This window comes from Calidris pugnax, unplaced genomic scaffold (genome assembly GCF_001431845.1).
Source record: "Calidris pugnax isolate Ruff unplaced genomic scaffold, ASM143184v1 scaffold25, whole genome shotgun sequence".
Taxonomy (NCBI): Eukaryota; Metazoa; Chordata; class Aves; order Charadriiformes; family Scolopacidae; genus Calidris; species Calidris pugnax.
In genome coordinates, this window is record NW_015090805.1 from 4046396 (window position 1) to 4071879 (window position 25484).

Consider the following 25484-nt stretch of genomic DNA (forward strand, 5'->3'; position numbering starts at 1 on the left):
AGATCTAGCCAAAGCCGAGATACAGTGAAAAAAACCACCACAAAACAGTCTCATATTATTACTGTACAGTCACCCATGTCAACATGTTTCAAAATAATCTGTTTCGTTGCTTACAAACAGACTATTGCTAGAGGTGAGACATGTCACTGTGCACTTCATTATTTGGAGAAAGGAATATTCAGTATCTAGCCAATCACAGCCATCACTAGCCAATGCTACTACTTGAGAATGATCGTGCCTGGTATTCATCCATGAGTGGATAGTCCCCTTTAGCAGCAATAGCCACCTTAGAGTACGCTGGCTGGATGCCTCAGCCTTGACCTGGCAGTCTGGTAGAAGACTCAATGATTTAGCACCTCCACGCTTCACACCAGCAGCCAGCTCCATCTCACTGGAGCCCCTCGGTCAGATACTGCAAGTCACAGCAGTGGCTTTTGCAGTGCGGATCCATCTCACCCAGGGGTTCGGCTGGAACCAACAATTATATTTCAGATAATGTTCCCAAGGAGCCTTTACCAGGACTCTGGATTACTCACAAGCCTGGCCTAACGTCTAATTAGGCCCCAGAAGCCAAAAAATCTGACTGGCTCAGAAGATTGCTTGTATCCTATTACCGATCTGTCTTCACTTCTCTGAACAGCAGCCAGAGCTTCACCACCCAGAAATGAACGATTTATCAACCAGAAAGTCAAGTTTGACAGGAACTAATGTCTTGGTAAATCGTACAGACCTTTCTTAAAAGGATCAATCCATTATGCTCTTAAAATTTTTAATGAAGTGGAGGGTAGCTTACTTATTTCTCTTTCCGTAATCTCCTTTACTTTCACCTTCACAGGTCATTGTACCAGCCCCCTTCATTATGCAGCTCGTATTACTACTTATACATATGAAGCTCATCTCTGAGATATGTCAACCAACCAACACAGTTGTTGGAAAACTCTACAGAAATAAACAAAGCTTTCAGCAGCACAATCCATTCTGGATTTTCAGATAACTTAAGGACCACTCTCCCTCTGAAAAACTGGCTGTGTTAAGTAAGCCTCATAAGCCTTTTCATATTTAAAAGGAAAAGGTTAGTATACAAATGGCTCATTTTTCTGTGAAAAGTAGCCAGCCCAATCACAACAAGTAACTGGGTAGAATACCCATAGGTTGACTTTAGCTGATAAAGAGTTAACTCTTGTTAAGCAACTGATATGTTAGCAAGAAATACAAAACCCCACAGCTCTGTAGTTGCCACTAGTTAACCTGGGCAGCAGCAAAACTGGGAATTGGAATAGTATGCTGCCTTGATGTATTGTGTTTCAGTTGATCCATCAAACAAATCCTAAATACAAGCTCTCTCATCTCAAAACCAGAATAATCCCCTCTACCTAACTTCTTATACAGAACCTGAAAAAAAAAAGGCTTATTAAAATTCTTCATCTATTTTCTTCAGCATTTAAATTGAGCCAAAAAGCCCATGATAGTAGTTGTAAAACTTGTGAAGGCAGTGGGATGGAACTAACATATTCCCATGCCTGAACTCAGGTTTAACTACTTGAACTCAAATCACACATTTTCAAATCCCTAATGATTGAACTGATAGCATCAATTATCTAAAAGGCTGCATCCAATGAAACATGGCTTTTTTGACATTTTCATGGTACATGATATTACATTCACACTAGGAAAACACTGGTTCTGCAAGAAATACTGATACGTATGCAAGGAATGATCTGGAGTCCTGTGATATGGAACATGTTGTCTTCCATAACAAATAGAGAATATTTTCCAGCACCATCTTTACTCAAAGCTCTGGTTTTTGGCCCCCTCCTTTTTTTTTTTTTTTTCTTGGTATGGTTTAATCTTATCTCTGAAGTTAGTTAACAGCAGCATAAAATACCTCACAGCACTCTCCTTTAAAAAAAATATATATCAGGGAAAGAAATCACTAGTAAGACACACTTGGTAACACTGTAGTCTATCATTGTATTTCATCTTTCATAGAAAAATGCTCAAGAGCATTATTTTTCTTAATGTGCTGTAGGCTAAAAATGAACCCTCAAGGGTTTCTATTGCTCTTCTTGTTGCCAGAGCAACAAAGCAGTACTCACCTGAATATCTGCCAGTGTAAGTATCAATTTACAAGCTGAGATGAAGTTTGTGCTGCTAGCAGATGTCACTAACAGCATTGTTACTATAAGCCAAATTTTAGTGGCAAGGGATGCCACGAAAACTCAAGAATATTTTACCATTTCATTTGTGCTACTTGATTATTGCTCATATAATTCAAGTGTTTCTATTAAAATGTCTTGACCAATGACATTCAAAGTGAAAGGGCAAAACTGGACAGGTTTTATATGAAATCTAATGCGCTAAAAAGACTTTGTTAAGCAACTCAGAAGAAATGTTACATGTCATTAGAAAGCATATTAGGAACCTTTCTCAATAAATTCCTTCCTAAAACTCTTTGTGGTGAGAAAATAAGAGAGGGTGGGGAGAGGGAAGCAGCTAAGAAACATTTTAAGAGCATACAAGTGTTATTACTTTCCAAATTAAAAATGGGCTCATTGTTTACCATTGCATCAGTCCACACATTCACACTGTGTTTCTGTTTGAAACAGGTGACAGAAGCATTCCTTGTATTACCATACTGTAAAGAAGGAATACAACTTTGAAATTATTTATGTGTCAAACCAAACCCAAGAGGATGATACAGAACCAAATCACAGAATTGGAAACATCACTCTCTCTTTTAAGAGCAAAGTCTATTGCTTTAAGAAAAACTCAAGGGAACAACTTATTATTATAACGTACTAAAAATTCTAATTATAAGACATTGAGAGAGAGATGTATGGAAAATAGAACAGGGAGAAAACACCTAAGCTCTATAGTTTATTACATTCCTTATGATTCATCATTTTTCTCCCCTTAAAAATTAAGAGGCAGAGGAAGAAGGAAGCAAACTCAATATTTCCTCCTATTTCCAACTCCTAATTGCAAGAGAAATGTTTTTCGGATGTTGGATCACAACACCAATTATTTCACTCTGTTCAGATAAGCAAGCTGAAAGTGCAAGAATTAAAAAGGCAAGAAAACCCAACAGGCACTTCCAGTTATGAAGTGATATACACAAGTTAGTTTAAAAACAACAGTGCTTTATTTTCACACACATTATGTGCACCTCTGTAAAAGCACCAATCCTGAAAAAAAGAAATCTTTGCTTATTCCATGCAGAGTCAGATGCAGAGGCAGTGTGAATCAGAAAGCTATATGAAGGGATTATAGGCAGAAAATTTTGTAGGCAAGGGATCGGGAGATTCAGAGCAAAGCTTCATTTTTTTTTTTTCTCATTTCCCACACAGATATGCAAACTGCTCTGCTATTGAAATGCAAAGGAATTTTGTTTCCTTTTTTCCGCAAAAAAACCCAAACAAACCCAAACCAACAGATAAGTAATAGTTATATCACTGGACTCCACAACCTTGCATTGTTTCTTTCAAACCCGCTATGCCAGTGTTACAGAAGAGCAACGGAGGTCCCGCAACGCTCACTGACTAGATACAAGAAAAATTGTCCTATCTGCAAATAAAATGCCATGTTCTGACCTCCAGCATTAAGATTTACCCTTGCACAATGGAGGTATAGTCAAATACATGCTTCCCTGCTCTCTCCACCTATTGTTGTCAGTTTTACCACATGTTTGTTTACAGCCGGTCATATGCTTTTCACTTGATTGACACACTGGTGAAGCTAAACCAAACCCTTCCAACTGCCATTCAAATTGAAGAACAAGCCAGCATTAAGATTTTCACTTCACAGTCTGTCCGGGAAGACAGACATTTCTCCCTTGAACGTCTAGGTTACTGAGCTCAGCCAAAAAAAAAGCGCTGTCTTTCTCATTCTGCTGTTTCCTTTTTGTTGCAGGCTCACTAGGAACACCAAAAGAGATGGCAAAACATGGACCTTAGATTTATCATCTGTCCACATACACGCAGACCAGCCTTTTCTAAGTATCAGTCATCCTCAACTCAGAAAAAACAACAAACCCCACAAGCCCCCACATTAGGGGGAAAACTGAAAGGCTTTTTTTGTGCATCAAAGTGGAAAGTCATGAAGTATTAATTTTTATAAAATCCACTGCTTCAAAGCCAAGGAGTTGCATTTGGTTATATGGAGCGTCTTGTGCTTAAGACCAGTTCTAAGCTACATGCTTACCAGTGGTAGCATCCTTGTAAATTAAGAGAGGTAGTCTTGTTTTACACTAAGGCTGAACGAGTTTGTTTCCCAGTTTTCATTTCCTCAAACTATTTTGTAATGACACTCATGAAGGGCAACCCTCTCAAGTGGCAGCAGTGATCTTGAGGAAAAAACCCCACAAACCAACATTTCTTCTTTTGCTTTTCTCTGCTGCTTAAGTCTGACGTTTCTCCCTCCCCCGCACCATAAACACAGTTTCAAAATGAATTGATGTAAACAGAAAGCAGTATTCATTTAATGCAATTAATAAGAAAGATTATTAAGTTTTTTTCTCTTTTTCTACAGTCAGGAATTGATTAGTTAGAAAATACTGACAGCTCCTTTTTTTGTGAAAGAGGGATGAACAATTTTGTTCAGACAGTGGAAGAACGTCATGATGGGTTTTTTTCTCTTTTTTTTTTTTTTTCCTTTTTTTTTTTTTTTTTAAAGAAGGTACTGTTGAGAGCATAAAGGCTCCTTGTACTGCAGTAACAAATCCAGTACCGTAGCACTTAAAAGGTGGTTAACAGTGCTTTGGTTCAGAATCGGTGTTAGAAAATAAAGCTTAAAAAAGTTATGATGCAGGGTATTTGGCGGGATTTCAACAGCAATTTGTAATGAACGTAGAAAGGACCGAGGCATTTGGCTTCTTCCCCTTGGCAAAGGACTTTGTTCTTCATCCTGTTTGAGTCCCAGGTTTCACGATCGCGTTTCTCATTTCCATCGATGACGCACTAAGGAGGACTCGTCATTGACCACGTCATTGTCAGTGTAGCGATGCTGACACCGCGGTGGAATGAGCAGCAGGATGATCAGTACAAGGAGGATAATTCCACACAGGCTCATGAGAGCATAGGAGGCAATCCACAACACTGGTTCATGGAAAGAAACACTAGAAACACAGTTGCTTGCAACATCTGCTGTTGTGAAAGGGCCTTCAATCTCAGATACTGGAGAGCCATCAACTTCTGAGAAATTACAAAAAGAAAAACATTAAGCCTATAGATGCCATTTAAAAGAAAATAATAAAAGATCTAGCTTAAATACCTATATATCCCTTCTCCTTCATCATCACACATCTTGGTATGCTCGTGTTTTATTGTATTTCTCATTGCAATAAGAATACTACTATGCCATATTTCTAAAACGGGAATCTGAAGCAAAAGGAGATGATGGTACTCCCACAACTACACAGGCTGTCAACAAGACAGCAGACATTTAAATCCAGTTTCCCACAGTCCAAGTTAAAGCCCAAGCCACTGGATCATCTTGTTCTGTCTGGACTAACCGTTCAGAAATGACAATTTAACAAAGCTTAAAAATCCAGCAACACCTACACTGGAGCAGGTCAGGGTCTGGGCAGCTTTTTTTGTTCCTGGCAGCAACTGGAAGAGTACCTCAGATGATTCTTACCTCTTCTGCGTTTGCTATCTTCTAGAGTCTTAGGGAGCAGCATGCATGATCATTAGCTTCATAGATACCTTAAAGGACTGTATCCTAAACACAAGGTGCAGGGTGGAAAGCAGCACAGATACTCTTGTGAGTGGAGGTGAAAATTCAGAAGGAAGAGGAGGTTGAGGCAGGAGAGCTGGGTGACAGCTGTACAGAAAAGGGGAACGGTGGAGAGGAAGGTCAATGTCAGGAGTGAGGAGCTGGGACATGAAGGAGCAGTGCTGTTGGGCAGGGAGGGGAAAGCTAACCGAGCAGCTCGAAAAATGGAGATGACAAATCTAAGGCAAGAAGCATGAAGGTGTGCCTTGGCAGCTCCCGTTTTTTGAACAGCCATCCATCTCGATAACATCACAGCCTGTGTGACTTGTTTCATTACCATCACAAACCCCTACTTGTTCAACCAGTATTTGTTAAAGGGTTATGCTGCCCACGGTTGTCACAGTAACCGTGGCAAGCGCAGCAAAGTTCCCCTGAGTTGTGGACAGGGCTAGGCGTATTGTAAAGGCAGAGCAAGTGAGTTGCCTAGGGCAACAAAATACTCAGAGCATTTCCCATCTGCAGGTATGTGGCCAGGAAAGGACAGACACCTTTTAGTTTGCTTGGGGCAACTCGGAGCCTGCAGTTAGTGCTGTCTGTGCATTTTAACAAGTCTTCCAAACAGTTGTAATTCACTTTTCCAGTCAGATACTTCAAGCCACATTTGTGTATTTCTTACAAAGGCCTCAGTTTTACCTTTCCTGCTTAATCTCTTGTTCATTTTAAACACAGACACAGTCTTGCCAAATTGTAAGTGATCCTGGCTACTGTAAACAGTACCTCTTATTTACACATATCTTAGGCACGACTCCTGAAAGCACGTTTAAAGAGACTGGCATAAAATACCCTTTGGAAAGAAGAGAGAAGCCTGGGTTTTGGAAAGGCAGGAAGGTGGCCTTTAAGGTTCTTTGTGGAGAAACGAATGCAGAATAGGTGGGCTGCTTTATCTGCAATTTATTGGGAGAAATTTTAATTGATATTCAGTCCCTGGCTTCCCAACACCTCATAAGGTTTAAGTCTCATTAGACCTAATTCAACTTAATCGTGGGCTGCGGCTAAAAGAGCTCGCTGCCCTCACTTCTGCCACTCACTGTCTGTTTGTATTGGTGCTAGTGACTGGTGGGCTGCAAGGAGAGACAGGGCAACTTGCTGATCTGACGGAAAACTGACCTGTCACGACAAACAAAATGCCCAAAGGAGGAATTTTCTGTAGGATCACTCAAATGAACTAACCCTTCTCCAGCTGCAAGCGTGGGAAGCCTCCTTCAGCAGCAATAAGCTGTCGAGAGTGGGCTGGGTGAAACCTGAGGTTGCACCCACAAGCACCCTAACATCGGTGAATACCAACCACAGACTCTCTCAACTCATCAGATAGTAATAACCCGGCTCGTGCCAAGACACTACTTTGACATAGATATGGTAAGGGAGCTGCACAGAAGTGGACAGACTTGCTAGAAGGTCTGTGGCAGAAGTCCCTTTTGTTCAGAGCCCCAGTATTGCACTTCTTCTGGACGTCTCATCCTCTCACACCATTTCATCTGTCCCCGTGAAGTCCTGCAGCAAACCCAAACTACACCACGCGTAATACTAATGTGAAATGCAAGGCATAAGTATTCCTACTTAGGAATTCAGTATTTTGAAGAAGTGAAAAAAAAAAAAAAGCTGCACGATTTTCCACCTCAGAGATAGCTTTGAAAATAAACAGTCCCTAATTACTCATTATTTGGCTTGAGTACAGTAATTACTCCTATTAAAAAAGGCAATACAAAACTGTTGCCATAGTGGCTGACATTTTAAATTACATTTTGAGAATGCTTGAGTGCAGCACAGACTCTGCTTTCTTCCCTCCAAAAAGAAAAGTTTTCCCATACTCTCTTCCACCCCTAGAGAACCTCAGAGGAAATCAAAAGAGAGGAAATTTGCCTAAATTGTTCAAAACAAGCCCATAAGATATAAACTAATAGTCACACACATTAGCTGAATTAGGACATTTTGGCTTTTTTTTTTTTTTTAGACTATGTGGTGATACCTGCGTACAATAAATTCTTGACCTTGAAGAAATGTGATTTTATTCATTATTGATGATTACAAGACAAAAATGGCACCTATGGAAAATTGCTATTGTGTAACATTTCTATGCAACTCAAACACACTCACTGTCACTCACTCAGCATCTTGGATGGTATGGAAAGGAAGCAAACTTGAAGTTAGATCCAATTTATCATAAAATTGTAAAGTGCTGCTTGGAAGAACCTTCTGGATGTCACCTAGTGCAGACCCCTACTCAGAGCAGGACTGTCACCATCAATAGATCACATCAGCTGCAGCTTCATCCAGCCAGGTCTTGTAAAACCTTGAGGATGGAGGCCCCACGATCCCTCTGGGCAGCCTGTTTCAGTGCTGTACCACCCTCCTGGTGAAGAAGAAATTCCTCATGTCCAACTTCAACCACCCGGAATGTAAGAGGTGGATCTTGCCCTTTGGTATGTAGATTCACTTGCACTCACCTGATGATTACAGTGCTTGGTGCATTTCCTCCCTAAAAAATACCCAAGTCTTGCTCCTACGATCTTCTCACTTGCTATGAAATTACTGGGGGTCTAATTCTGCTCAAGTCCAAGGTGCCATTAGGTTGCTTCACTAATACTTGATCTGAACATCTTGTCTCGAGAAGGGACCTGATCCAAAACCTTTCCTAGTAGTCCTGTAAACAGTAGACTATCCCTGAAATTATCAACAGGCAACTTGAAACAATTTGAAATTAGTAACAGGCAGAATAAGTCTTAAACGGTTTCACATATTGAGGAAAAAACAAATTTATTTCTTTGCCTGCTACAATGGAATAGCTTCCTGCAGCCGTCTGTCTAACTCTCCTCACTCTTGGTACATCCTGAAGAATGAAAATGGTACAAGGAGTATTGTGGGATGTCGGTTCTCATCTCTAGCCAAGTCTCAGTAGAAACTTGGGAGTTCAATGAAGTTAAGGCTTTTAGTCCTGTTCCCCTCATTTTTGTATTCGGCACATACCAGTTTAATATCTTATATAAACATGGACTTAAATTTAACGTTAACACTCTACTGAAAACAAGAAAGCATAGATCACTGCAAAGCCATTCCAAATGGTCTTTTATATTTCTCTGTTTCTGAAGATTTACGCCGCCAGTAATTCGATTTAATTTATGCCCATGAGCAGGCTAAAAAGCTCCAAATAAATTACATTAATATAGTTGCTATGGAGGACATGGCTGGCCTCCACAGGAAGCCAGTTAGGCAGCTTAATCCCTCACACTGCACTGCCTGCTCACCACTCACAGTTGTGGTTTTCTGATGAAAGTAGTGTTAAATATGGAAACCGCAAGCTGTGAAGAAGTGAATTCAGAATATCTGGCACATCCAGCAAAATGTCATCTGCCCCATGTGAGTGGAGCCTGACAAATCAGTGTATCTTCTCTCAGTCAGTGGCTTGTGTCATCTGATTTCTCAAGAAGCTAGATTCCCATGATGCTAGGTTAGGCATATGCATGAAAAATGGACAAAGAAACAAGGAGGAAATGCCTTCTAGCACCAGCTGGGTATCCTCATGTGTCTAAGATCATGTAAATTCAGATTTCATTTCTGTTCATTTCTGTTCTTCTCTAGATGAGGCCAGCAGAACTACATTAACTGGCCAAACTCTAAGCTTCTATGTAGCAATGGTAACATTAAGGTGTTATTATGGTTCCCTGATTCTTTTCTCAACAAAGAAGTGCTGTCAAAGCAGTTCTTATGAGCACCAGCTGGCTTATATTCCCTGCTGACCATGTTGGTCAATATGTTCTGTCAAAATGACCCCTCCCCTCTCCATTAATGGCTGCAGTGGGGCAGGGACAGAAGGCAGCTCTCCACTTGCTGAAGTTGCAGTCAGGAAGCACAAGGAAGAATGAAAGGCAGGAAAACCTGGTCTGCAGTATTTGTCTAGTTACACTCTCCTTCTAGACGCATTCAAAATGTGTCTTTCATCACTGCATGGTACCTCATAGAGGTCTTCATTAAGCAACTCGCAACAATATCTAGATTTTCTTTCATAGCAACCTCAAAGATGACAATTTTGAACCCATTATCAATGGAGAGATAGGGGAAAAAAAAAAAAGCAAGCTTTTAAAATGCCCTGGAGCTACCACTCAGCTAGCTAGTGTATCTCTTTTTTCCCCTCAATTACCTGGTTGCACTAAGCACTCAAAATACTTACTGCTTTTACGCTCTCTAACATAAATACTGAGGATTAAAGAAGCACTGTCAGTCATACTCCTTTTCGCATGCAAATCTCAGATGACACAATGCTTTTTCCAGGCATAGATCACCTCTGTTTGGGACCTTCCTGTCCTCTCCCACTTGTATGTTCTTGTGGTGCCAAAGCAATATCTCAACAACAAGGGGAGGAAACCTTAAAACTTTCTGGTTTAGCTACCCTTGGTGAGATAAGGGAAATGATGAAAAAGCAAGAAAGTTAACCAGCACTGTAAAATCAGCCAAAAAGTATAAGCCTTTTGACATTTCCTCAGCAGCTAATTAAAAAATGAATGGCTTTCTACTTACACTTAGAAAACTATTTGTTTAGAAACAATGCAAACACCACAAGTCTAAATTTGAGTCCCATTGTGATCTTAGCTCTTTCTTTAAGTATTTCTGAGAGGCTGAAAAGGCCCGATTTGCATTTAGAGGAAGGAGGGGATAAGGTACTTCACTGCATATTGCAAAAGTTAGTTGAAGAATCCATTTATCCGCAAATGAGAACAGGAACTAGACAAAAATGAAGCCACATTAAAAACAGAGACTTGTCTCATGCAACTGTTGGGGAAACTGCGCACACAGACAGATGTCTCAGAAAGAAGATCTCCTCTCAGAGGGAAGAACGCAGCTAAGATACCCAGAGCTGAGGTTGATTTACTTCATGCCAAAAGGCTGTTGCATGCAATACGGCTTTTTTTTTTTTCTTCCCTCTCCTTGAAATCTGAGTATCTTGGAATCCCCCTCTCCTTGAAATCTGAGTATCTTGGAATTGCTAAAAAATATACCCTTCACACTTCATGAGTAACCATGCTTTTCCCCATCAGATAAGTGGCAAATGCATTTCTCTGAAAGAGCAGATGTTTCCTCACTCACCAAGACCTGAACCTGAGTTCTCTTACCTGCACATGGACTCACTGCAAAGCCCACTCTCCTCTGGGCTCTGTCAAATATTACGTAGAAGCCTTCCATGACTGTAGCACCAATAACTAGAGCATTTGTGGAGGAAGAGATGCCGAATCGGTAGCACTGTAAATTCTCTCCTATTCCAAGGATGGGTTGAATATAAAGCTATTAAGAAAAACAAAAAAAGGGAGAGTGTAAGAAGCAACAACACACAGCACTTAGAAGTTCAGGCCTTATGATTTTTATATTCAGGCACTCAAACTCCCCTGAAAATAGAGAATGAATAGGGGCAAACAGATTTCTGAACATGATTGAAAACTGGTCAAAACTTACAAGCAGGTAAGAGGTAAAGCTTAAATTTGAATACAGTCAGTCACCATGTGAAAGTCAACAGCAAATTCATGACAGCCAATTTTTATTCTGTTTTCTGTAAGGGGAGGGTACCTGAGGAAGAACTTGTGATATTAACTCAAATTAGAGAATAATTTTAGTATTAAAAAAATTATCAGAAAGGAATTGATTAAAAGACCACTTGGTGTCAGCTTCAAGGCTCTAGATTTATAAATTCAAGTCACATCTTACCCCTTGTCTCCTCAGGGAAGATGAAAGATTGCCAAGCTATATGATCAATACAGAAAAAGCTTATCATAAGGCTTTACTATATTTCAAGTTAGAATGTACTTAATAGGTTCATTCTCCCCTTTGCTCCTGACCATCCCCTGAGGTAAAAGACTGTTTTAGTAATGTTAGAGGATACTAGCCTATTTTGCAACCTATACTGGGAGGGAAAGCCAGAGAGGAAAAACAGAAGTGGCACATTATATTCTGAAAGCTGGGATGGAATATTAATAAAAGCTAAACCAACTAAGTTACAGAAACTGGTGAAGAGATCACATAGGCTCATTGCCAAGACTGTCATATTCAGAAGAAGTACTCCAGCTCAGAAGGCCATGAAAAACAAATCAATTTGCTTCCCAAAACAAGAAGATCAAAATAAGCAGAGACACTCTGTATTGACATCTATTGTGGCTAAAGCTCAGGAAAACAAAACAAAAACTTGCCTATTTTTCCTGACAACTTGAAAAAATCGCTTCCAACTACATGGACTATACTCAGAGGGAAACTTTTTTTCTTTTTTCGGTTTTAGGTTTGACAAGATTGTTATTTTCCCTATTTAAAATTTGATTTTAAAAATTTGATTTAAAAAGATTTCCCTTGCATGCAATAAACCAGTTCTCTATTACTGCTAAAAATAGCTCCTAATTTTAAAGAGCACATGCTTTATAACAGTAAAAATAAATTCCTAACTGAATAAACAAAGAAGGTTGAGACCTGTGGTAGGATAGAGATCCGAAATGACCTGCTGGAGTTTTCATCCCTCAAGTAAATGGAGAGTTTGGGAAATAAGGACCAGGGTCTTTCGGTTTTGTCCCAGCATGCAAGCTGTGAACCAGTCCAGAAACCAGAGGAGAATTCTTGAATCTATTTAAAAAAAAAAAAGTGTTACATGCAGATTACATACATTTTGATAGATCTTTGTTAATTACCACTACCACTATTTTATATTTCTTCTATTCCTATGGAGAAATTCAAGCATGAAGAAAAGTCTGACGAAGACCTTTTTCTTTAAGGATCAAAGCAAAAACCCAACACAAAAATCAAGGTGCTTCATAACCCATTATGACTTGGAAGAAGGGGGAAGAGGCAAAAGCAAGTTTAGCCCTCCCCATCTGTGTCTCCTTACTTCCAGTTCTGCAATGAACACGTATGACCTCCCTGAGCAAACAGTACCACGAAGAGGCAAAGCAACAATAGGCTTTTACTGCCTATTGGCATCTTCTCTGAACAGCTCTGACCAAACAGCAATGTTTTGAGGCAGCAGACATTTTTTTGAAAAACACAAACCAAATACAAACCAGATGAATATGTAATGGAGTCATCTTCCTTCCTCACGTACCTAGAGCTTCTTACACAACTTTACGGTTTTGAAGCCAAGGGCTAAGCCAACATCTCCTGGCATCTAACAGAATCAAAGTCTGCTATAGTCAATGGGAAGAAACATGTCCCTCTGTCTCTTTTGCTGCCTGCCACTCCCTACCAATACAACTTGACATGCTTTTGAAATAAGGATGATTAAGAGTACTTCTTAATATATCCATGGCACTAACAAAGCATAACCCAAACTCCTACAGAGCTTGTTTGCCTAAGACAAACATCTTGTCTAGTGTCCGTGCTCCCTGAAGCTGATCTGCTTCCAGATCAGATGAAAAACCTTCCTTATTTGAATGCATTACTTTACTGTAGTTGTTATTCCCACGTGAAGGAAAGCAGTATCTTGTTTTCACGCTGCACAGCAAAAGCCTGCCATTTGGGTGAAGAAGAAAGATGGAATCCAGCCTGTCCACTCCTCTCACTTGTATTTATCTGTGATGTCAATTATTTTCTAAACATATGCTCGTACATTAGTTATATGGCATTTTACAGGTGACAAGTATTCACCCCACCCCACATTCCTGCCAATGAAATCTTTGTTAGGGCTGCACAGTATTAGAGACGTAATACTTGCAGGTGCTCATCTCTGTTCCTGGGCCAACAAGTGTACACTCATGTAAACACACAATGAGACTTAGCATCATAAGCAGACCCTTAACTCTGAGTGCCTGCTGAAGAACTTGTCTTGGCACAGGCCAGAATACTCTGCCCATCATAGCTAAGTCCCAAGCTGGACCTGCTGAAAAATATAGTTCTCCTCTGTTTCCATTTTCTCTTGGAAAGCAGAGCTTATGATCTGAGGAAAACTGCAAGATAGCACCCAGACTGAACAGACCAAGTCTATAAAGTGCTCTATTTTAAGTGCCTACTTTATTTCCCAGAAAGACTGCTTATTACATTGCATTTCTTTGCCTTACTTCTGTACGCTGAAGAAATGCATTGGGGGGGATTTGGCTGTATGATACCTAAAAGGTTATTAAAATAAAGATATGAGGTTTATTTGAGCCCTCCTTTCTTCAACTTATTAACTTAGCATTATATTAATGCTGTGAGTAGACTCACTGTTCTGACTTAAGCTCAGTGAAGTGTAGTAGCTGCCACCCCTCTTTGGCTATCTCTGCCCACCTGGCAAAACCACCACCTTTCAGACCTGCCAACATCAAACAGCATCTGTAGCTGCTCCCTAAAAGACTTCAGTCCAAATAAGTAAGGTTTAAAAAACAATCTGCACCACTAAAGAGCATAAAGCTCACAACCTTGATTTTTAATGGAATAAAGGAATACTTCACACGCAGTTATCCCAGCATATCTGAGGGGACAATAACATCTTCTTGGGAAGCTTGTAACAAGCTGCTAGGAACAGGAACTTGTTAACCTGGTTCACTTGTGGTCAAAGAAATATGTCTGACTACAGCAGATGATTTTATATTTCAGTGGTACATAGCCTGCCAGAAGCACAGAGTGCTAAGCATATGGTTGTGATGCCATGGTACAATTGCTGAAAATACCCATTTTCCTGACATTGCTCCCACACAGCTGGAATCTGATCCTTACATCTTGTAATTACCTTCTTATTTAATAGACTATCTCCTTTGTTTAGAGCTATGAAAGTAATTTTTGGTGTGTGCGGAGGGAAAAGGGTACGGCAGCAAGGTCCTTGAGATTAATAAGAAACCCTAAAAGAGAAGAGTTAGTTTATGCATTTTTAATAGCAAGAACAAAAAACATTAAGCAGAGTGAGTGAGTGGTTTCCCTCTAATACCTCATCGATCAATTGACCATTTACTTGTCATGTGGAAGGCCCTAGTTCAAATGTCCTGACCAGCATCACAGAGGAGTGCGGACTGCTGTGACCCACTTCACAGGAGGATGCCCTGTCCACGAGGTGCCATTACAAGAGGTCTTGGGTAGGCTTCTTTCAATTCCCCCCTCTCTCCTCCCCCATTGACTGAAATTGTTCCAGTCAATACTTAAGTGCTTTGCAAAGAGAAGAACTTTTCAACCGCGGAAGCCAAGCTTCATGAGATAGCTGATATATTTATTTCAGACACTGGACACCTGCAGGCAGTGAAGAACACTTCATGCCAAATCTCTGCTCTCAGTCAGGTAGGAAAAGGATCTCAATCTTGAATTACCAGCACACAGGCAAATACTCTGTCTCTTCGGCAGCTGGCCAACCATCTCCTTACTGTATTTCCTGTGATTTCCAATGGCTACTGCTGTCTGATTGTGAATCCATGACAAAAATATTAAAATTGTTCACTTTGAAATATCTGAGATTTATTCTTCATCTTTAACCTTCTTGGCGCTGTTCACTGTATTCAACCAAAATTTATGAGTAGTTTTTATTAACTAGAAAATGCTGTTTCAGTTACTCTACAGTCTGAGAAATCCACCATCCCCATGCCTTACTTCTAAAGGCCACTCTATTTCCAAAGAAAGACACTTTTAAACATAAATAATTCAATAATGAAGGTCAAAAGCAGCTTTATTGATATGAATAATCCTAATGAATGACATCCATTCTATACAACAATAAGAATATAATAATATAAGAATACTGTGGAAGCAACTGCTTGCAGTAGCAGGTTCTTCTACTTTATAAACACTATTTTGAAAGAAAGGACTGATTTTTGCACTCAATACTTTGAATCAGAGCAACAGGGATTATGTCAGTGTTTTTGAAATGCTTGGAACAAAATATTCCATCTCTGCACTATTTCTGATGCATTTGCATACACACACTTCTTGTCTTTCTTGGACACCCTTTTCCCCCCCTTCCTTTCCCTTTTCACCTCTTCTTTTCCATTTCCATCAAAGACTATCAGTCATTTCTCACTTATTAACAGGAGTAGACCAGAAAAGATGCTGCTCCTCTCAGGTTAAAACCCTGTGACTTACAAGGCAGATAGCAAAGATGACACTCTTTCCAAAGATTATGTGATCGCTTAATAGGCATCTAACATTTTAAGCAGACTTAATGACATTAGCTTACCAGGGAGGTGTGAGCTATTGCTTGCACAACAGCACTGAAGACTTTCTGGGGCAGGCGGAGAAGCGTGGTTCCACTGTCCACTATTGCTTTATCAGCATTATACTAGGGAGGGGGAAAAAAGGAGAGAAGTTATGCACCGTAACTTAAGGTAATGCAGATTCCACTGTTTCACAACAATAACAAAGCTGTTCCTTTTTGGTAGCTGTCTTCCCAAACCTGCATGTCATATCTGTCAGCAGCTCTCTCTAGTGGATAGCTTGAATTCAAATGAAGTCTGAGAGCAACAGCCTGGCCTCACGAGTGAGTTTATCTGCACCACTCAAGACATCACTGTGTGTCACCACTGCTGGTGCAAATGGCCAAACCACTGCAAAGAGAAAATCCTGTCCCCTCTCAGGGGTGTGAGCTAATCCACTTTACCTCCCACATGCTTTGGGCAAAAGCACTCCCAGGGTCCGTACAGGTGCCAAGCATGCTGATGTAGCTTACACATACATCCAAGCCCTCAACCAAGGCCTCTGCTATCGTGGAAACAACTCACTCATGTTTAAACACAATACAGCAGCCTACTTTCAATGACCGGCCTAACTTAAGAATAGTCAGGGAGCATAAGGCCTCATTAGTTGTCACGTTTGGTACTGGCTCAAGAATACAAATGCCAAATGCCACACCTTTCTCTCTTGACCGCGGAAAACCACTAATTATGTCTAAAGAACAAAGTTAAAACCAGATGTCTTGACTCAGTGTGTCTCGCACACCGGGTGAAGAACCCTCATTGAGGGCTGATGCTAAAACACTGACAAAAACAAGTACAAAGGAACATAAAATCTCAATTTTGCTGCCTCAAAAATATACACAAGAAAGCTAAGCAAACATTTATCTTCATTATTAAACCCCCAACTCTCAGATTAAGGGATTTCATTAAACTTCAGATACAGTAAAAAACGGAATAAATGTTTTAAAAGGTGCATTTTTTTCATGAACTCCTTAAAAATGATGATTAATTGTAAAAAAAAAAAGGGCAAGTAGCAATGGCAGCTGTTTGCATTAACTACTTTTGTTGTCACCAGCTTAGGCAGCAGGATCAACATAACTGAACAGTGACACGTTTATGGCACAATCATAACAAAGAAACATACAGCACAAGCTTTTTAGAAAGAGGTCAAACAGCAAGTGAATTTAAAATACATTGGTTTAGATGTTATCAAGCCATATGAAATAGCTTTAGCGCAGTGACAAAAATAAAACCCACCAAAAAGTGAAAAAGTGACTCAATTATTTTTTATTTTTTTTTTTGAAAGAAGAGCTGCTATAGGCTGCCAGGCAGAGATTAAAGGAAAGCAAACAGGAAACCATTTATTATACACTCAGAAATACTTCTAAGGAGTGGAGAGAAATATCAAGGCATTGTGGGGTCCATTTTAATAGATCTGTACTGCAAATACACAATCACCAGCATCCTGGAGAGCCATCCTTGCAAATAAAAGTAGGTAGGAGGCACAGCCAAAAGAGACAACCACTAACATAAACCCATGCAAAATGCCTGGGGTACCAGGATCGCGCAGCCAGGGATTATCACCTGGATTTTCACGCTACGTAGAGTGTACTGTAACTTTGTGCCTTCTTAGTCTTCCTGGTTAATATTTAGCAGTGCAGCTTAAGCACTGCCAGCAGCTCAGTACTTCTCTCAGCCCTGGCCTGCCAGGCTCAAGGCCACGGCTGCAGCGTGACATTGGACAGATTCCCGGCATTGAAGCGGGGGTCTACTTTGCTCTTGCAAGGAAAGGAGTAGTCTCTGGTGACGGTCACAAAAAATGTTCCATTTCCTAGAAAACAACTAAGAGGAGAGAGGGCACATAGTTCATCGCCCTGTACAGTGAATTATGCTTCCTCTGCAAGCCCCTAACTAGCCAAATTTTAACTGTACTAGCCCTAATTTACTATTCTTCCCCTAAATTTTTGCGGGGACATCTCCTTTGATCACGAAAGGAATGATGCCTTTTGTACCAGCGAGTAGCATGCTGTGCTCATACATACTCTGTTAAAGCAAACCCTGGCTCAGAAAAGAGCGACAATAACAGGAAACTTTCGTAACACCGCTAGGTTTTAAAGTGAGTTGTTTTCTGGAAACAGCATGTATTAAACCATTAGCACAAGGGCTCCTCTTCGAAAACATGTTGATTGTTTTTTAAGGCAAGAAAGAGAAGCAACACAAACATTTATGTTAAAAGGACGAGCAGTTTTGCCTTCCTAACAACACAACAGAGAGAGAGACATTTAAATAGACCTTGCTTTGCTTATTAAGTTGAAAGATGACATGACTCGTTTTAAATATTTTATATGGCAATATGATTTCTGTATTTTGTGCAGAAATACAATATTTATGCACATGTAAGATTTTTGTCATGAATTTCACTTAATTTGCATGACCTACAAAAACTTCAGAATTATCATGTTCTAATGATTTCCAATTAAGAGAGCAAGCACAAGATAAAATTAAGATGTCTAATGAAAACAGGGCATGAAAATTATAGAACTAAAATCAAAACATGAATAGCAACAACCTACAGCAAGAAACAAATGAAACACACACTACACACATCCTCCAGAAAAAAAATGAAACTGCACTGGAGTAAAAATGGCAACAACCCAGTCTCATTAGACTGATCAGGAGACAGCTGAACATTATTCCTAACAAAAACAGAAAACATATCCATCAGGAACAATAATTAGGAAGGCTGAAGCAAGCAAAAGTGGATTACAAAAATTAGAAAAGGAGGCAAGGGATGAGGTACTTTGGGAAGGCTCCCTGGATGACACCTGCCCACTGCCATCACGAATTACATGCTTAGACATATCCACAGAGGTCAATCCAAAATTTTCCCTTTTCTTTCTTCGACCAGAATTATCTCAAAACTCTTTGGTTTGATTGTACTGTGTAAACTGTAGTTGCTTAAAGACTGTTGTCTCCTTGAATCTTCAGAGTTTAGACACCTTTGTTACAAATGAAACTAGTCAAGAGGTTGAGCCCTTCCAAATCACATCAGCAGTATTTTCAGTGGACTGTTCACTACATAATTGTAGCTTAGTCCCTAATTTAGTAAAAATACTAGAAATGACTTTAAAGTCCTCTTTGAAGCAATTTCAGCATGCTTCATGCACACACTACATTTCACATGGCTTGCTGATTTCTTTGCAAAGTTACCGTGCAGCCTTAATTCTTGGAGGAAAACACAATACAGATCTGCTTGTAAAGACAAAACTGATCAATTACATGTTTTTCTTAACCAAGCTTGCATTTTATATAGACAGAAACACATTATTGCAAATACCTCTCTGCAGTCCAATTCGAGGTTCTGTCCTCCAACCTCCAGTTTGAGGATTTCAACCTGGTAATACCACTCCTCTTTGACAGGTGTGTACCAAATATCACCCTTGTACAGACTTGGTTCAATTCCTCCCAGAACCTGAGGGAAAAGTGAAAGGAATTCACGTGCTTTAAAATCCCAGATGCCTAGTTTTGGGACAAGTACAGGAAAAAAGGAAAAACATTTAATTGCGATGCACAAGGCATCCAAATTTTAATTTAGCACCATTTGTATGGATTTTACTGACAAGTTCTCTGCCAATAATAAAGCAGTATGAAACATCTAGACATTAAGCAGATTGTGCTTCAGCCAACCAGAATTCCCATATTGGGCCAAATTACCAGCATCCTCATCTACAAGTTTACACTGATTCTCTTATGAAAGCTCAAAAATGTTGAAGTCAAGATGGTATCTTCAGTGGTTTAATCTAGGCGATGTTTAAAAATGGGACAGAATATTAAACTTGCACATCATAAATTCACTTTATCAGATCAGGAAAGCCTTAATAACTGCTCAAAAATATTCCTTTTTTTTTTTTTTTTTTTCCCCACATCCACAATGGTATATGACCATCCTATCATTGCTATCACTATTAACTTCAAACTTACATTGAAGCTGACTGGGAGCATACTAGACCAGCAGACTTTGAACTGAATTAACATAAGCAAGTTTCCCATGGGCTTCATCTGTATCAAGTGTGTTAACATTTACAGTATGTGAATTCACAGCAAAATAACTATTTGTGATCAACACTTGTGCTGATATGCTTATTTCAGCACAATTCGGGAACAGTCATTCCAAGATAAATAATGGCCAATTCTTGGTCCCACTAAAACTGATGGAAGGTCTTTCCAGAGTAACAAGCAGAAGATCTGATCTTCAGACTTTTTCCTGTAATATGTTGTTTACAAAAAAAGGAAAAGAGCCTTGATTCCTCTCCCCCTTTTCACATCATGTAAAAAAAATACTGTAGCATTTTTATTAGCAGCTGAGTAAGGGACTACTCAGTTTGAGAAAGGCAGTAGAATCTGGCTTTCTTTATTAAGATTAAACTTGAAATGCAGAACTTTACTCAAACTTGAGAGAGAAAAAGGAATGAAGAATGAAAATAAACAGACACTTTAGTTTTGCCTAAATGCTTAACTTTTCCTCAAAAAAATATAAAACATTTCATATAAGTAAACGCTAAATTTGGAAGAAGTAGGATAGTCATAGAAAAGAGGGAGAGAGGTTAACAAAGATACATCTTCCCTCTCAGATTGACAGATACCCACAAGACTACCTCCGTTGGTACCACTTCCAGAAACAGGCAGTCCAGCACCACACATCTGCAAGGAGAAAATGTTGGGGATCTTTGCCTGCCTCACAAGAGAATCAAAGAACGTCTCCACAGAACTTGAAGGCTTGAAGGTGTCGAAAAACAAAACAAAAAACAAAAGAATTGCAGAAGTATTCATTAAAAAGTTTCTTTGCAGAAATGAGCCAATCATTCAAACAAGACCACTTTTCATGAGTAAATTGAATTTCTGACAACCAGGTGATGAAAATTCTACATATAATAAGTCATTAAAAACCCAACATCTGTCATTTTTCTGTTTCTGTTGTTTTTAAAAACACTTTTACTCTTGACCACTGTCATAGAAATCCCTAAAGCACGAGAGTATTTTTCAGTTGTAGTTTTAAACTCAAATGCTAGTTTCAGGCAGAAACTCTCACCAATGCTTTCTGTTTGGAAAAGGCTTTGGATTATTAGAACAGTCAAATGTAGCTTGCCCTTCCCACCTTTCCACAGTTAAAAGGCAGAACTTGAAAGTGAAGATTTTCAGTTTTTACACACAGTTTAATTCTAATGAACTTTGAATTCAATTGCCCTTAGTTCCTCTTCTTTCTTTTCAGGAACTTCATATCCAAGCACACTCACTTCAACTGATTACTGGCCAGCAGGTTCTTTCCTACACTGCATGTCATGCTTGTCTTTGCAGTTATCAGAGCACTGCAATTTCATTGTAATTCAGACTTCTGTTCAAGTATATCTCATGACAGGCAGAGACCCCGGCTGGTTTGCGAGATGCCAAGTGCTCTTACTACACAAAGCACAGAGCAGCCTCAGAAGCCGGCAACACTTAAGTCTTTGGAAGAAGGGGAAAATAAATGCCCTGAATACATTATTTGCCCAAGCCAGAGTTTGAGAAGCAGCTCTTCTCTGTCTGTCTGTTGACAGTGTATGACGGCAAGGACAGCAGAAGTCAATACAACGATCATGCAACTCTTGAATAAAGCCTTTTAATTACAGAGTAGGCAGACAGTACTGAATCATTTGTTCTTATGGGATATATCTCAGTTTGTGAATTTCTCAGACAGTTATGTGTAGGTTGAAAACTATGGCTATGTAGTAGTTCAATCATAGTTTTCAGTGTTCCGTTTTAGATTATAAGGTTTTAAATTTCAGACTAAAAATTTTAGGTTTTAATTTAAACATCTACCTGAATTTCCTACCTCCATATGAACAGGATGTACTTGGTTTAATGTTCATATAAACACTATAGCTAATATTTGGTCTGAAATTATCCATATATGCCCTCCATCTTAACTTCTACTTGATGAATGGACAGTGTCGTCGAATGAACTGTCAAGGGCTTTGCCAACAGAGTCCATCAGTCATTGATAAGTCTTGAGGTAGATCATCACAACATTCATAAATTCCCTCTACACGCATACCAGAAGCCTGTACTCCCATCCTCTGGTACTACAAACTCCTTATTTGTTCCAGAGGAGCTAAAATTGGAGCCTTCATCACCAGAAAAGCCTAAATCCATATATGGGACTGTGGCACCATTACAACCCAGTTTATTCTTTCTGGAACTTAACAAACACAAAAGATCCATAGGAAAGATTGGGTGGAAGGGAAGAGTCTAATGCTGACAGATCATCTACACTCTGCATTTTAATAGCTAGGGAAAGGGTGACTTACCTTGGCTAAGGCATCGTAGGCAAGACCAAGAATCCCGTGCCATTTAACACCTGGTAAGAAGAAATTCTCTGATTGAAGAATGGTAGCAATGTTGATGGTGTAGCTGCCATCAATTCCTTTTGGAATAGTAATGACGTCTGTACCCAGCACTCCAGTCCAGCTTCCTTGACTGTACTTAACTGTGACATCGATCCCTTGAGATTTGTATGTACTTGACCTTTAAAAGGAAAAGATACACTTATGCATGAGATGTTAATTCACAATGCGAGACAACAGAATATATTCAATCTTAATTTTTCCCAGAGAGAAAAAAAAGTGAAGTCTGCAAAGTCGATTGCATATACTCACAGAAGAAGGGGAATGGATTGCAAAAGCAGTAAAAAAACCCCAGCAGTAATAGAAAAATCCTTGAGGCCTTGTTTTCATGATGAAGCCATCAATGACTCACGTCTTCACAATGTATCTAGGGTTTTTTTGTGGTTTTGTTTTGGTTTGGTTTTTTTTTTTGTTTTTTGTTTTTTTAAATCTAAGGTATTATGCTACTGCATTATGTCCCTCACTCAGACTGGTCCATCATAATACAAACAATTCTCTTTAATTGGAGATGGAACATATTAAGTGGTGCTAGGAAATTAAAAGCTTCTGAATTCAAATCTAAAACCAACTGCCAGGCTAACTGAATAGCTTTAGACTAATACCTCATCAATATTATTAAAAATTAATTTGGGGTAAATTGGAATATTACTGTGAGTATCAGCAGTAAGACACAGGTTTTCTAAATCTGCAGTTTGGTCTATGTATCAGGAAGTAAGTAGATTTGGATATTATTAACAAATGATTCACTGGGTTGGAGGAAAGGAAGGGGTTCCTTCTAGACCAGGGCAGCAAAGGCAAAGGAACAGTTAAGTATGACAAGCAAAGAAAGGAAAAGAGCTTGTTTTGAAGGCTTAACAAAAATGTGAGAAAAAACATCAATAGATCTTTTCATTTTAAAATCCTGTAGTATAAACATAGTAATCATCTTCCTCATCACTTCTGAAGAGCTACAAAACTCCTAGACTTGTTACGGTCATTTTGGTCCCATTCCTTGGCATACAACTTCCCCTTCTGAAGAGGCAGATGACCATGCTTGATTGATCCAAACAGACTTTTAGTTTAACAATGTTTTTAAAAGTAAATTAAAAAAACCCAAAACAATCATAACACCACCTTTACATGTTTGTAGAACAATAGAATGTGTGGGTGATTTATCAAGTATGGTCAGTTTTTTCAAGCAGCTTTTATCTAACATCTGCTCTGACCAGAAACATGAGGAGGTTTCAGAGCCCCCTGTGCCTGAGCTCATCAGAATGAAGTCAGTGTGATTTTTGCCTATCATGGGGAACAACCTTCAGATTGCAATGCACTCCCACCCATTCAAGCAGACACTTTATCTTGAAGGACAATTTCACCATATGGACCATGCGACTGATCCTCTTCTAGCTAAGGGAGGGTGGGGAGTAGTAAGAGGCCAGGCTCTAAGCCTAAGCAGTTCTTGATACTCCCAACACCTAGCCCTCCTGGGGCATTCACAGCCCAGTAGCTTATTACATCCAAGACAGCAGAAATAAATGAGGTAATGGCTCCAGTAACTATATTTCAAAATCATGAATTCCAGAGATGCTGTTACTATCTGTACCTGGTTACTGCTACTGCCGTTTTACCTTTCCAGATAATTCTGCATTTGTATGACACTTAGACAAAGGGACATCTCTGCTCAGGCAGGGTCTTCAGAGTACCAGTGTGATACTAGCAGTACATTTTATAAATCAAAATAGAATCTGAATAATTAGTGATATAAGAGAAAATAGGGAATGGCAGGAAAAGGAAGGGAAAATACAGGGCTCTTCATGTAGAAAAGTGTCTGGCTGTGCAGCAGAAGAGGAAACATCTGAAATCAGAGAGAAAAGTGAGCGCTGGGAGAATAAAGTGATGTGAATCTGCAAATACAGACTCTGCATGACTAGCAACAGCAGCAGAATATAGCTCTTCTTCCATAAGCAGTAAGAGCCTGATGGATTGGGCTGTGGACCAGGACACAGAAAGACTCTACTTGTTTTCCAGCACTGCTGGTCAGCTTCCCTGTGGAAAGGCAGGACAAGTCACCTCCTCACCCTCTGTGCCTCAGCTTCCCCACCTGTAGAAATGGGTATGAGAATACTCATTTGCTTTGTAAAGTGCACAAACGTTGTATTGAAGAGAAGGTCTTATCACTTCCTTCAAGCAGCAAAATACCTAGTGTGGGAAGGGATCTCACATGATCCTTGTAGACTATATTCTGTTCTGCAAAACCAGTTCCTGCTCCATCTTCTTGACTGTAATCAGCCCGTGTTTGTCCATCTCACTGATCCAAAGGAAGAAAACTTTAGAGGTGAAAACTAGAGACTTGCTCATTCATAGGCTGAATGTTTTAAATGAACACACACCACAAAAAAGATTCCAAACAAACCATTGTGGCTACGATAAGAAAATAAGAAATTAAACTTTTCTGGCAGGACAGAGTATATCTTCACCAGAGGCAAGGAAAATGGCCTCTTAGATTATGGTGCTGTAGTGTCACTACTTCCTTCTCCGTCTCCTTTCTGGTTTCTATCTCTCTCCAAAACAGTCAACAGAAAGGTGGTCTTCAAACCTCATCTCAAAAAACTAGCAAGAGGTTCATTTTCGCATGCAGAATTACTCTTCATTACCAGATTACAGCATTGAACAAAACATTGACAAAATATTATGCTCAACACAGTAACAGCAAATGCACTGCACAGAAACCCCTGCTTAACACTGACCTCACCAAACACATGCAATTCCTTCCTAAGTCCATCGTCTCCTAGCTCACTTGCCACCCTGCAACAAACCAGAACTTCAGATTTTCCTACTTACCCACTCACTTTTCCCTAAGCACCAATCAATGTCTCCATGAACAGCAATGGCAAAGAAGGGACAGAAAACACCAATAGACCAAAAAATCTGAACAGAAGTTTTGATCCCTTCTCTAGTGAAGATGGATGGCACAAAACCTAGTTGTCTAAAGACTCTTCCACAACATATATTACTGTTTTTTAACCAATTAGTCCCATCTAATTTGCAGGGGTTCTGGGACAAGCTTATAATTTCCCTCAAGCCATAAACTGTACACCATATACAACCAAACTTGCGGGATCATACAGCAAAGCAGAAGCTTACTTTTTCTTGCTGGTATATAACTTATTGTATTACCTCAATTTATTGCCCATAATTTTCT

At 39.6% G+C, this 25484-nt stretch overlaps 1 protein-coding gene across 1 annotated transcript in view; it reads right to left on the reverse strand.

The window, feature by feature from the left end:
• Nucleotides 1-1801: 1801 nt before the first annotated feature.
• Nucleotides 1802-25484, reverse strand: part of BACE2 (beta-site APP-cleaving enzyme 2) — a 32967-nt gene continuing 9284 nt past the window's right edge. Inside the window, exons 3-9 of the mRNA XM_014937995.1 lie at nucleotides 22208-22424; nucleotides 20511-20639; nucleotides 19201-19335; nucleotides 15869-15970; nucleotides 12214-12363; nucleotides 10878-11046; nucleotides 1802-5189 (exon numbers count right to left, since the gene is read on the reverse strand). Coding sequence (XP_014793481.1) covers nucleotides 4936-5189; nucleotides 10878-11046; nucleotides 12214-12363; nucleotides 15869-15970; nucleotides 19201-19335; nucleotides 20511-20639; nucleotides 22208-22424 — 1156 coding nt within the window. The 3' untranslated portion in view covers nucleotides 1802-4935. The remainder of the gene's footprint in view (nucleotides 5190-10877; nucleotides 11047-12213; nucleotides 12364-15868; nucleotides 15971-19200; nucleotides 19336-20510; nucleotides 20640-22207; nucleotides 22425-25484) is intronic.